At 44.3% G+C, this 12,534-nt stretch overlaps 1 protein-coding gene across 20 annotated transcripts in view; it reads right to left on the bottom strand.

The window, feature by feature from the left end:
• Positions 1-12,534, bottom strand: part of GCNT2 (glucosaminyl (N-acetyl) transferase 2 (I blood group)) — a 148,829-nt gene that overhangs the window by 47,564 nt on the left and 88,731 nt on the right. The window contains exon 1 of one of the 20 annotated variants that reach the window (XM_004281043.4): positions 6,865-9,310. The exons of the other annotated variants lie outside the window; for them this stretch is intronic. Coding sequence (XP_004281091.2) covers positions 6,865-7,840 — 976 coding nt within the window. The 5' untranslated portion in view covers positions 7,841-9,310. Of the gene's footprint in view, positions 1-6,864; positions 9,311-12,534 lie in introns of those variants that run through there. 20 annotated transcript variants of the gene reach the window in all.

The following is a 12,534-nucleotide window of genomic DNA, read 5'->3' on the forward strand; positions in this document are numbered from 1 at the left end:
AAAACCTAAGTGAGGTTTTTCAGTATTCAGAATTTACACCAATAGCGTTAAGGGAAATCAAAATTATAAAAAAAAAGTACTCATCCCAACATGTTAAACTGCTTAAATTTTCTTCTACTTCCTCCTATTCCTCTTTGGGTGTATTTACATCTAGTTTTACATGGTTGTGGAGCCATGGTGCAGACGTCCTTTTGTATGAAAAGACATTTAAATGGATTTTATTTAACACCTTCCTTGAGAATCTCATTAGTTTAGGAATTCTAGACCATATTAATAAATAGAAAAACACTTCACCTCTCACTTTACTCCCAATATTTTCATTCAATTCTCAAAACAAGTTTACTAAGTAGCCACCTTAATGTGACTGTGCAGTTGAGGAGCTTAAGGTTCGGGTACACAAGGCCACAAAGCTAATAAGGGCGGAGCTGAAATTCATCATCAGGTTTGTCTCACTCCAAAGCCCCGGATATTTCTTCGACACGAGTCCTTCCCAGGCATCAGTCATCTGCACAGCACTTTAACAGTATCCTCCATAAGCAACCAACACTGTAAAGCTTTGCCTTATACAAATTCACTTTCGTTTTTACTGGTGGCTGCCTTTTTTCTCAGTTAAGGAGATGGAAATAAACAGAACCAGCATTTGCCGCAAATCTGTGAACGTGCCAATCTGTAAAAGATGGTCTGTGCCAGCGGTTCTCAAGGTGGGCTTCTAGCAAGGTTATCCCCTGGTAATAACTTGTTAGAACTACAAATTCTGGGGCCTGCTCCTGTCCTGCTGAATCAGAAACCCTGGGGCTGGGGCCCAGCAATCTGTGTTTTAACAGGCCCTGCAGTGGATTCTAAAGCCTGCTCTGTTTGGTAACCACTGCACTACATACATTATCTTATTTAATATTGATAACTTATCCTGAAACTAAATACTATTTATTATTTCCATCATCACAGATGGGTAAACTGAGACTCGGTGTAGACTAAGACCAGTATCACATAGTTAGCAGGTAATGGGAGCCAAGACGTAAACTACACTTATCAGGTTGCAAAGCCGTTTCATAGTATCATGTGGACTCCAGGGGGGATATCAGGAGATTCTGTTGCTGTGGTTCAGAGAAAGCAGAGATACAGATGATAACGAAATCATGGAGACACTGATTATATATCTATTATGATTTTGATATGCAACTAATATTTTACTGTTTTAAAGAATCATTGAGGGAATTCCCTGGCAGTCCAGTGGTTAGGACTCCATGCTTCCACTGCAGGGGGCACAGGTTCAAGCCCTGGTTGGGGAACTAAGATCCCGCATGCTGCATGGTGTGGCCAAAAAAAAGAGTAATTGAAATGCAATACTATGCTTTGTTAAAAAAAAAAAAAAACTAAAACCTTGATGTTTCTAGAAAAGATTAGTTTCAGACAGTTGGTAGAAAATAACTAGAGGTGGAATGAAAGCTGGAAAAATGGCCTTGCCAGTTCTAAAGCAGTACCTATCAATACATTAATCCTTTCTGCAAGAATTAAATTCATGCTAAGTTCAGCTTATTGGTTATTTACCAATTGCAACGGTATTTGTACTTAATTAAATGTGCACATATACTAAAATCCAAATTTTCTTGTCTTGCATAATGTTGTTCTAGGGATTAGGGGTTAAAAGCTAATTAAGGGCAGTATTTCCAGATTATTTCCTTCACAGGGTAGCAGGGGCAAAAAATATTCGGGCACAGATTCCCCAATGAAGATGATCCAAGTATTATACAGCACAGTCAATGTCCAGAGGCATTATAAATGAGCTTTCAAATAGCTCCAGCTTCAGTATAGTTTAATTAAGTAAATACTCTGTAACCTGCCTATGGTTTCTCTACAAGGAGCATGGCATCTAGGTTCCCAAGAGCCAGGATACCTTGTAGATTATAAGCCTTGCCCTATGACCTCACCCAAATGACTGCCCCAAGAATTGCCTAGAGCACTTACCAAGGAGGCAAAAGAACCCAAACAAGCCCACATCGCTAATACAACATTTTGAAAATCATGTCCAAATTTATTATGTGTATTTAATATTATCTGGCCATACAAAAGTCAGGTCATTCGAAAACTCTGTTCAATAGACAAGAGGCCAAGGAAGTGTCTGTTTTGTGTAATTTCTCCTTCAATCTGAATTTATCTCCGTATCGACACAATAAGTACCAGTGTAGATTATCATCCGCCCCCCCCAAGATAACTTTATTATAAACCTGAATGTTCTAATGATGTTCATTAAAACATGATTCTACCAGTCCATCAATGGTTATAATTCTTGGTCTCTGGTAAAATCAGTGTAACTGAACGCATCCTTTGTGGTGCTAGCAACTGAACTGTAAATTTAGGCTGATGTACAGAGAACACAACACATACTTCGAAAAAGCCTGGGGCTGAGCCAGCCCCACCCAGATTTAAGCCCCTGGTAACCTTTCCGTCAACACATACCTTCCAAATAACTCAGTGTTTACATTTGCTGAGAGCTACACCTGGAGAAATGTTTCTCAAGTTTCTTTCTATTGTTGTCTTTCCTTAACCTTTCATTTCCTTACGGCTCACTTTTTTTGCCCCAAGCCAGTAGCCGAGGTCAAATTCAAACAGAAGAAGCCCACCGCAGGAACCGAGAGTAGGCCAGGAATGGGACAAACAGCAGGGTTGGGTAAGTGCCAAGTAGTGGGAGAATCTCAAACCAGGTGCAGGTAAAACAGAAACTAACTGGAGGAGTTCACATAGGGTACCAGTGCTTTCTCTGGTCATCAGAATGAAGGGCATGATGGGCCAACCCGTTCCCAGGTTGGCTACCTGGGAACCAGATGTTCTAAGGAAGGATTCTGCCCTCTTAATATTTCAACTGGAACTCTTGCTAATTCTACAAGGTATTGGATATCTTTATCTTTACTGGTATCATTTGTTGGCCTATTATGAAACTGGACATTCAAGCAGTAACTTACCCACTGTTTCTCTAATTCTGTCGAAAATGACCCCCACCCTACCCACCCCAGGTAGGGGGCACCACCCTCTGATCTTCTCATAACCATCCAGCCCCTCCCCAGACCCAACCCACGAGCATCTAGCACTGTACCCGTATCTTCAAGTCAGGCACAGTGATAGGTCGCAGGGTCAGGGTAGTGATGGGGAAGATAAAAATGGATGTCATATTTCTCACCCTTAAGGAACCCAAACCCTGCGGAGGAAGGGCAGAGGAAATTTTCACTTAGCAGGTAATTGTAATTCAATGCTGGCAGCAGTGTCAGGGTGTATAGGAGAACCCAGAGCTGGCGTACCAACCATCTGGGAGGTGGGTTATCAGCCGTGGCTTCTGAAGGAGGTGACATCCAAGGAGGGTTACAAAGGATGAATGGCATTAGTCAGAGAGACGATAGGAAGTGGCCCAGAGAAGACATCATAAAAAGCCACCAGAAAAAATTTAAGTGAAAATCGCAGAAGTGTGCAGGACCAAGTGGTTGCTGGAACATGAAGTGTGAGGTGTCAGGAAAGAAGAACTGAGGGTAGAGAGAGGGGGCGGGGCAGGAGGGGAAGTCGGGTCACAGAGGTTATGCTGCCTTTGGGAGTTCCCTGGCCATCTAGTGGTTGGTGAGGATTCTGCGCTTTCACTGCCGAAAGCGGGGTAGGGGTGGCGGTGGGGGTTCGATCCCTGGTTGGGGAACTAAGATCCCGCAGGTCGCGGGGTGCGGCCCCCCTAAAAAAAAGACCTTCAACTTGAGCCTCAAGATAAGGAAAAGTCACTGAAAAGCTTTAAGGAAGGGAATGACAGGTATTCTACCAGCCTATCTGAGAGTTCTGTACAGCCACCATCCCTTGACTCTGGAAGCAAAGCTCCTTGGCGCCTTTGCCCTGTAAAATTCCTTGCACCTAGATTTAAAAATGCTTCAAAATTTAAAAAAAAAATAGTTGAGCTTTTAAATGAAAATTAGCTTCCTGAATGTCTGCATATGATCTATTTAAACAAAGAATACATCTTGTAGTCTTTTGTTTCTCACTTACAGACAATAGGGTGCCTAAAATAAGGACCATTTTTCTTTTTGTGTATTTTTGTGGTGAACTTAAAAAAAAAAGTACACATGCTGTTTTCCACACATGATGCTTAATTAGTTTTATTGTCTATAAACTTAATAAAATATCTCTGGAAGAATATAAGGAAGCATTAAAACCAGCAGCTGATGGAGTATAAAATTTTAAAATGTTAAAACTCATGAATAGCTTTACTGTTTTTTTAAAAAAAGCTTTTAAAAAACGTTTTTAAAATAGGGACAGATATTCAGAAAAAAACCCAAAAAACCCACAACATTTTGAGGGGTCCAAGCAGGGGGAAAATTAGCTCAACATACTAAAATTAGCCCCATATACTAAAGAGTCACTACACTTAATACTCAACCACTCAAATCTCCAAACTTAAATTCCATAAGGTCATAGTCATCTGCTTCCAGAGCCACCCTCAGTGTACAGAATAGTGCCGGGTACCACGCTAAATTTATTTAGCAGGGCTAAATAAATATTTGTTGAGTGCTGAAAATAGACGTGTCAGAATGTTCTATTATTTTTCTGAAGACTTCTTTTCTATTCTGTAGGAAGATAACGTCCTCAAGATACTTCATTTTCTTTTGTTATCATAATAGTGATCAGGTTCAAATTCACCCTGGCTGCGCCTCGCCCACCAGCCTCTGTGAGCACACGACCTGAGGAACGCTTTCCACTTCCACTGGCTCAGAGAAGGGACAGCCAGACCAAAGCCTGTTTTGGATGGGGCCTGTGGGAGCAGGCACAGAAGCCTGGGTGGGGTGTGGCAACTGGTTCCAGCAGGACAACTTCCTATGATTCCAAAACACACGCACGCACACACGCGCACACATACACACACCCATATCCCTGCTAACCTTATTTCCAGCTTAGCGTGGTCAGGTGGGGCCTACTTCCATTGCCCTCTGCACTTTTTCCCCAACCTCACTTTTTTTTTTTTGCGGTACGCGGGCCTCTCACTGTTGTGGCCTCTCCCGTTGTGGAGCACAGGCTCCGGACGCGCAGGCTCAGCGGCCATGGCTCACGGGCCCAGCCGCTCCGCGGCATGTGGGATCTTCCCGGACCGGGGCACAAACCCGTGTCCCCTGCATCGGCAGGCGGACTCTCAACCCCTGCGCCACCAGGGAGGCCCCTCAACCTCACCTTTTTTACCTTTCTGGAGTTCTGCATGGAATTCGCTTTAGCTATACAGGAAAGAAAAAACGACTATTCCTTTTCCTGGTGCAAGAGAACACTTCAGACTTTAGGCCACACGAATCCAGAGTCAGATCCCAGCTTTGCCTTGGACAAGCTGTGTGATACGAGCACATACTTCACTCTCTCTAAGCCTCATTTTCCTCATCTGTACGCGAGGATAACAATGAGAATTTCTCATAATTCAAAGAGATGATGTAGAGCGTAACCCATCTGGCACAAACTGTATTAACAAGAACGGCGTCAGATGCCACGTACAGTAGGTTTACACGTGTGTGAAATGCTTTTGTGTGAATAAGTAGGATGCTCACTTCACTGTGATACATGTTGATTCACTCCCCCTCCTGCAAGTCTTTGTGAACTGTTAACCTAGTATCGTCTGAAATTAACTGCACGCCTCTGTCCCCAGCCACCTTGCAGGTCCTTTTTCTGCCCCTCTCTAAGTAGGTTTCTATAACCACCATTCTAGATTAGCACTTAGGGACGTTGAGTCATCGAGCACCTAATAATTGCTATAAGTCTACTTGCAGATATGAAGGTAGCACCCACACGTGTCAACAATAACGATGATCCAGGCAAGAGCAGGGGGGTATTTCAAGCGTGGCAGGCATGGGGTCACCTCCCCACAGAGCTGACGCCCACACCCACGCTGGTACAATAGTAGAAACCGGTGCATTGGGACATCACCAGGAAGAGGCCCTACGGGTCACATAGGTCTTCCTAGACAACATATGGAAAACAGACTTTTGAAAAGAAACCCAGTCCTAAATCACAGAGGGAGTTTGGTGCTGTTTTCTGCCTGCACGCCTCTGATACTTTGGCCCCAAATTATCATGAACAACGGGAAAGACTTCACAGTATATAAAAACAAGAGGCTGCAAATGCAAACTTCTAATAAGAAAATGGGACTTAAAAATTGAGAGCTGACTTTGGGTCAACTCCAGCTAGAATCTCTCTCGTATGTTTCAACTCACTGTTACCCATTCTTCCAGGCAATAAAGTATCAGAGTAGATTTACTGAACCCAGTCGGTTGAGACCTGGACACCTGTTCAGGCCTAAGACTGGAAACGTTTAAGCCACAGTGATAATTTGGAAACATCTAAAGAGGAGTCGAAGATTCTGAAAACAGACACCCCCCCCACCTCCCGCGCCCCCCCGACCCGTGAACTTTAAGCATCAGTGTAATACTGTGTAACAGCCTCTGAAAGAAACACTACCTATTTCAACTCCTAAATTCTACAATGCTTATTCAAAATGTCTCATTATGTTATAGCTGTGCTTATCAAGGACTACGAAAGACATTCATTCCAAAGACTGAGCTACTGTATGTCGATTATATCTCAATTTAAAGAAAAAAGACTGAGCCAAAGGTCGGGAACCATGTGATACACCTTCAAAGGTAGTTTTGCCGGAACTCCGGGGACCCGGCATATTTATTCTATCTCTATATAGCACAGTCATAAGACAGTAGAGCTGTCACCAAACTGTCACTAAAAAGCAAGCAGACTAATAGCTTTCTAAGCATTTATTTTTTTTTCCAGATCATTTCAAAGAGGAGCTGAATGTTAGCAAAGTCAACTGAGTATGGATAAGAAAAAATGGGAATGGAAATTCGTACCTACCTGGGATCCTATTAAGTGTCACCCAGAAATGTTCATCAGGGGAAAAGGTATCTTTGGACCAGTGTAGCAGATCAATGGCCCTTTGGTCTTGGAAGACAAACTTGACAAACTCTCTGGTAAGGGCCACATAGGCAGTGCCAAAGTAGATGGTCAGCTGGTGTGGAGGGGAGGTTTTCAAAATATTAGTATTTTTCACAAAAGAGCCACCTCTGCCTAAGTGCTCTCGGTGGACATATTTAGTCCGCTTTATTGCATGATTGGGAGGCAGGACCCCCGGGGTAATGTTTTTCCCTTTAAATCTTTTCAGATACTGAATGATCTCCCTGTTGGTTTTCAGGGGGAAATCTTGCCCACAGGTGTTGATGGCGTACTTCCACGGAACTTCAGAAGCTAAAAGGTCTTCCAGGCAGTTCAGGTCAGCCTGGAGCCTGGAAATTCCTGCATAGACCACAGGCTCTACTTTTGAAGCAAGAAAAGCATTCTGGAAGCAACTCAGTAGCTGCCACACAGATTTCTTAAACTGAATTGTGGCTTTCTCATCCACATGAATGCAGTAGACGTTTTGGGGCATATAGACAGCTCTGAAGAGTCTTTCGAAAGTATCGAAGTCCTTATGGATGACCATGACATATGCCAAAGGGAACACAGCTTCTTCTTTCGACAGGGGGCTCGTGATGTAGTGATTCTGGATCAGGTAGTCCTTGCAAGGGACACTTCCCACAGGTGATGTCAGTGTCTTTTCCCACAAAAAGGATGACTTATCTTCTAAGGCATAATTACAGGCATGCATCCTAAAATCCCTTTCATTGGAACTCTTCAGCCTCCCGTAACTTTTTGGCTGGCTTAACTGGCTATTGTAAAGTATCACAAAAATAACCACACTGACCACCGTGAAAGCAAAAAAGCAATACCTCCAAAAGCTCATTATTTTCACTTCCCTGGGGAAGGAGTCTCTCTCCAGGGATTGAGAAACCATCGGTTCTTGAAACCACAAGTGTGAAGAGGTGGAATTGAACCTCCTTTGCCAATCTTGAATTTCAACAGTTTCTCAAGAGGGCTTCCTTTTCCCGGGTCCTTTAATCCTCATTTATTCTCTGCTTCTGGGTGGCATCCATCCTCTCTTGGTGATGGCCAGAGATGCTTCTTAACGCGCACTGGTCTTCAAGCCTCGGTGCTGAATCCCGGCTGCTAGCAGAATGCGTCTGGCTCAGCCCAGCCTCCGGGAAGCCCTTCTCATTTGCATACAAGACGCCAGTGGATCTTAGCAAGTTGCGTTCTGGTCTGGAATGACGGACGGCTCGTTTCACCCAGGCTGTTTCTCTGGCTTTATCCCACCCCCTCCATCCAATCTATTCCGATCTGATCTCCCTTCTAGTCTTAGGCTTTCCCCTTCCTTTTCGAATTAAGTGGTTCTCATTTTTCTGGTTAGCCCCGCAACCCGCTAGCAGTCCTTGGAAACTACAGCCTTTGGACTTCTGCTCCGCGGGTTTATTTCTCTTCCTGTTTCTCTGCCACTTCTTTTCCTCTCAGTGTTACCTCTACCTCCGGGCGTATACAGACACAGATAAGGAAAAATGCCCTTGCAACATGCCTAAGTAGAAGATTGTCAGAGGCGAGGGGAAAAAAAAAAAAAAGTCTAATAGAGAGGTAGGTGTTCCCTGAATTAAATCAGACAATTTCTGATGATGTTACATAGTACATATATGTCTGTGCAGGCTGTGAGTAGAGGGAAATAAGAATTACACTCTTGGGGGCATGAGATGAGGGTAGAAGGAATCTAGTGACTTTTGACATTAAAGGGTGGGTGTGGAGGCATAAATGAAATAAACACACCTTAGTTCGTCTCCCTGGGAGAAAGGTGATACTCACTGTTCCTAGAGAGCAAGAGTTGGTTCCCATTTCACACAGAGCTTCAGATAACTTGAGCTGTTGACACAGTATTATCTACCATATGTGGAGTGACTAGCCACTGGGTCTCTTTAAAAGCCAGACATCTTCAGATTAGAGGTCTTTTCCTAGAACTCAAAAGATTCTCCTTTCTACCCAACCCCCTCTCCCACTTCCTTACTCTGAAGAAAGAACAAAGGCTTCCAGGGCTGCTGCAAAATTCCTGGAAGTATCGTCAGGGTAATTCAGGGGAGCCAGGAAGAGAGGCCCAGCAGTTCTGGTCACACTGCAGATGCTTTCTCTTAGGTCACCTGTGCCAGGTGCCTCCAGTGCTCAGCAAACATGGAGTGCGTTGCAGACTAATGCCCGTGGTAAGGACGCTTCTGGAGGAAAGTTACTGGCCCAGCTAACGGATCAACTCTGGCAGCCATAGGAGCTAAAAGTGGCCCTGCTCCCATCCCACTCCCGCAGTCAACCCAACTCTCCTACCTGTCTGGGCCTGACGTGGCAACTGAAGCAGCTGCTTCTGTTAGGAAGACACTGGTGTGTAACGCAGCAATCTCCCTGTGTCCCTTCCCGTCCCACACCACCCCTTCATGTCCTACAGCTCTGGACTAATGAATGACAACAGTAGCATGGATGTGACTGAGAATGAAAAACGTTGCCTGCCGTATCAGTAAACAAAGGATGTTGTGGCCGTCAAGCCATCACATGACAGCCGCCCCTGATGGGGAGCCCTGAGGGAGCTCAAGATGGAAACAGGATGCCTGCCATGAAGCCATCATGATGCCTGCCACTGCAGCCACCCCCAGGGGTGCACCCTGGGGAGATGAGATGAGAAAGCACAGGATACTGGCCCCAGAGAGCTGAGGTACCTATCAAAGGAATGATTTCGATGAGCCCAAACTTCTGCATCTTCTCATACATAGGAAAGTGCTATATTCAGTTACTTGAGATGCCTGGTTTTCTTTAATTAACAGTAATGTTTTGATCGTCCAACTACCTGGTCTTTGTTGCAAAAACTCCTGTGTATCCTGGTTCCTCCCTGACCTCTTCGGAGCTGTCCCAGGCTTGAAGTCCTCAGAATGTCCACCGAATAAAACATAATTCTCAATTTTTAGGTTGTGCGATTTTTTTTTTCGGTCAACATGACAGATACTGATTTGGAGATAGGTCCAAAGAGTTGGCAGGCATCTTAAAGATCACCCAACACAACTCTGTATATCACAGATGAGCAAACTAAGACCAATGCAAATGATTTTTTCAAAGTCACTCAGGCAGATAGAAGCCAGAGCCTTAGTTCTGCAGCTCCCAGGTCCAGGTGGAGCCAGTCTAATTAGCTTCAAATCCCAGCTGGTCACTGACCAGCTATACGAGCAGGGTGGAGTTACTTAACCTCTCTAAGCATCAGGTTCTTTGTCTGCAAGATGGGAAATAACAGTGGTTCCTATATCACGTGGTTGTTAAGAACATTAAGTGAGATAACTCTTGTTCAGGGTTTATGTATCTGGTCGTGTATGTTCAATAAGCATTAGCGATTATTGTTGCTGTTGTTTCCCTTTCGAAAAACATCCAGCATTTCTGACCCTGTTAAGGAACTGATATTTTCATTTCTGTTCTTAGTAACGGAAAAGAAAAACATTTACATTCTTAAGGCTCTCAGATGGGTTGATTTATTGCCACTCTAAAAGAGTGAAGGTTAAATTTCACTCTTTTCCTTCCCCATCATCATCTTCTTTCACCCCCCCTGGGGGGTGGGGGAATCCTAGAAAGGCGGGTTCATGAAGGGGAGTACTGAATAGTCTGCTTTGATACCTTCAGTTCCCTTTGTTCTTACTAGACCCACACCCTTTTCTGCGAAGTGAATGGCAGGAATCAGCAGAACTTGGGAGGAGAGGCAGAGGGAAGTGGGCACAAAGGGCTCTCATTGCAGGTTCTGTTGGTTTTCCCCCTCCTTTTGTCTCGACCCTTGATCCTACAAGGGGGAGCTCTGATCCAATGCCAACGCAAAGCAAACTCAACAAATCTTTCATCATGATTTAGTCAAAGCAGGTTGCAAATGAGAAGGGGGTACAATGTGATTAACAGCTCAAAATAGCAGGATCCCAAACCCCTTCTCTGGGCTGTTCTGCCTTATTTACAATGATTTAGATGAACAGCCAGAGATTAGAATGCGATGCCTTTTTTAGCGGTTGGCCCAGCTGTAGGTTTGTTTGGCCTGGTATCTGTGGCAACTGAACAGGAATTTTCTTCCAGCAAATAATTGGGCAGGCTAAGCTATTAACTTCCAACCAGGACAGGATTTCTGCTCTCTTCACTCTAGCTGGCTTACCATATTGAAAACGGTCGTCAAGTGGACATTTTGTATCACTCCCTGCCTCTCTCTGCCCCCAGGATAACCTTTACTGTCACAATCAAGGAGACAGCACAAGGACAGCCACTAACAACACATAATTCGCTTGGCTCAAACCTTAAAACAAAAGGCTAGGCTATGGGGGGGGGGGGCTTCTGGAGAACGCGGTGGGATATTTTTTCCTTTACAGTCACTTTAGCTCTCATTAACCTCGTTTGAGCTGTGCACCTACCCCCGCTGGTGTCTCAGAGGCAAACGTGAATGACTTCTTGCAGGGGCAGGGCTACAGTCTGGGCCTGACCTGTTCCCAAGTCCTTAGAGTTCTCCTTTATCTCTGATTGCTTCTTTCGGCACAATTACTGGGTATTGAATCAAGGCAACGTTTTTTGCCAGGCCGTCTCACCTCTCCCAAGGTTACACCATCCTGCTTCTCATCGAAGGCTTTGGTGATGTCATTCCGACAACCTCAAACACTGGCCACAAGCGAGACCCAGACAGTAAACAAGAAAACGTCTCCCAGCAACCAAAATAATGATCACACGTGGTAGGCTGGATTCACACACTCCAATATGTACAGGCAGGTAAGCGAGAAAAGTAAGTGAAAAAAGTCGGTGAAGCTGGTGGAGGGCAACAAAAGCAGGGCTAGTGAGTTCACGAGCGGCAGCAAACACCTGGCCGCGGTGTTGTGGACATTGAGGGAGGGTGCAGATGGGGGTAAAGAGCCTTCAGGTGCTTGCCCCACCTAAAGCACGCCCCTCCTCAAAGTCAGCCCTGAATAACGTGGGGTCATGGGGCCAGTGCTGCCAGCTCCTCAGATATTTGGGGAGGAAGGAGAAATCTGAATTCTATTTGAAAACATTTCCAAACTCTTTAAATGTTATCAAGTAATGAACAAATTTTTAAGACACGAGTGCATGCACACATATGCACCCTGGAGACTGCACTGGCCCCCAGCATGCAGTTTATCGTCTTTGGTTTAAGCATCAAAGCTCCTCTATCTGAAGCTCTCTTGAGGCTTAGCTTATTCACTTTTAGTTTAGACACAATCATAACAAACTTTCTCAGATCTAAGCAGGTAAGAAATCACAAATTAGAAGAGGAATATAGAACTGGTAGATTGGGCGCCCTTTTGTCAGCAGTAAGTGATATACTCAGAGTGAAGTAGGTTTGAGAAAAACTCCAAAAGTTTCCATTAAAAACTAAAAATAGAGCTACCAAATGATCCAGCAATCCCACTCCCAGGCATATATCCAAAAAAGATGAAAACTTGAATTTGAAAAGACATATGCACCCCAAGGTTCATAGCAGCACTATTTACAATAGCCAAGACATGGAAACAACCCAAGTACCAATCAACAGACGATTGGCTTAAGAAGATGTGGTATATATATATATATATATATATATATACACACACACACACACACACA

Source organism: Orcinus orca, chromosome 10 (assembly GCF_937001465.1).
Source record: "Orcinus orca chromosome 10, mOrcOrc1.1, whole genome shotgun sequence".
Lineage (NCBI taxonomy): Eukaryota > Metazoa > Chordata > Mammalia > Artiodactyla > Delphinidae > Orcinus > Orcinus orca.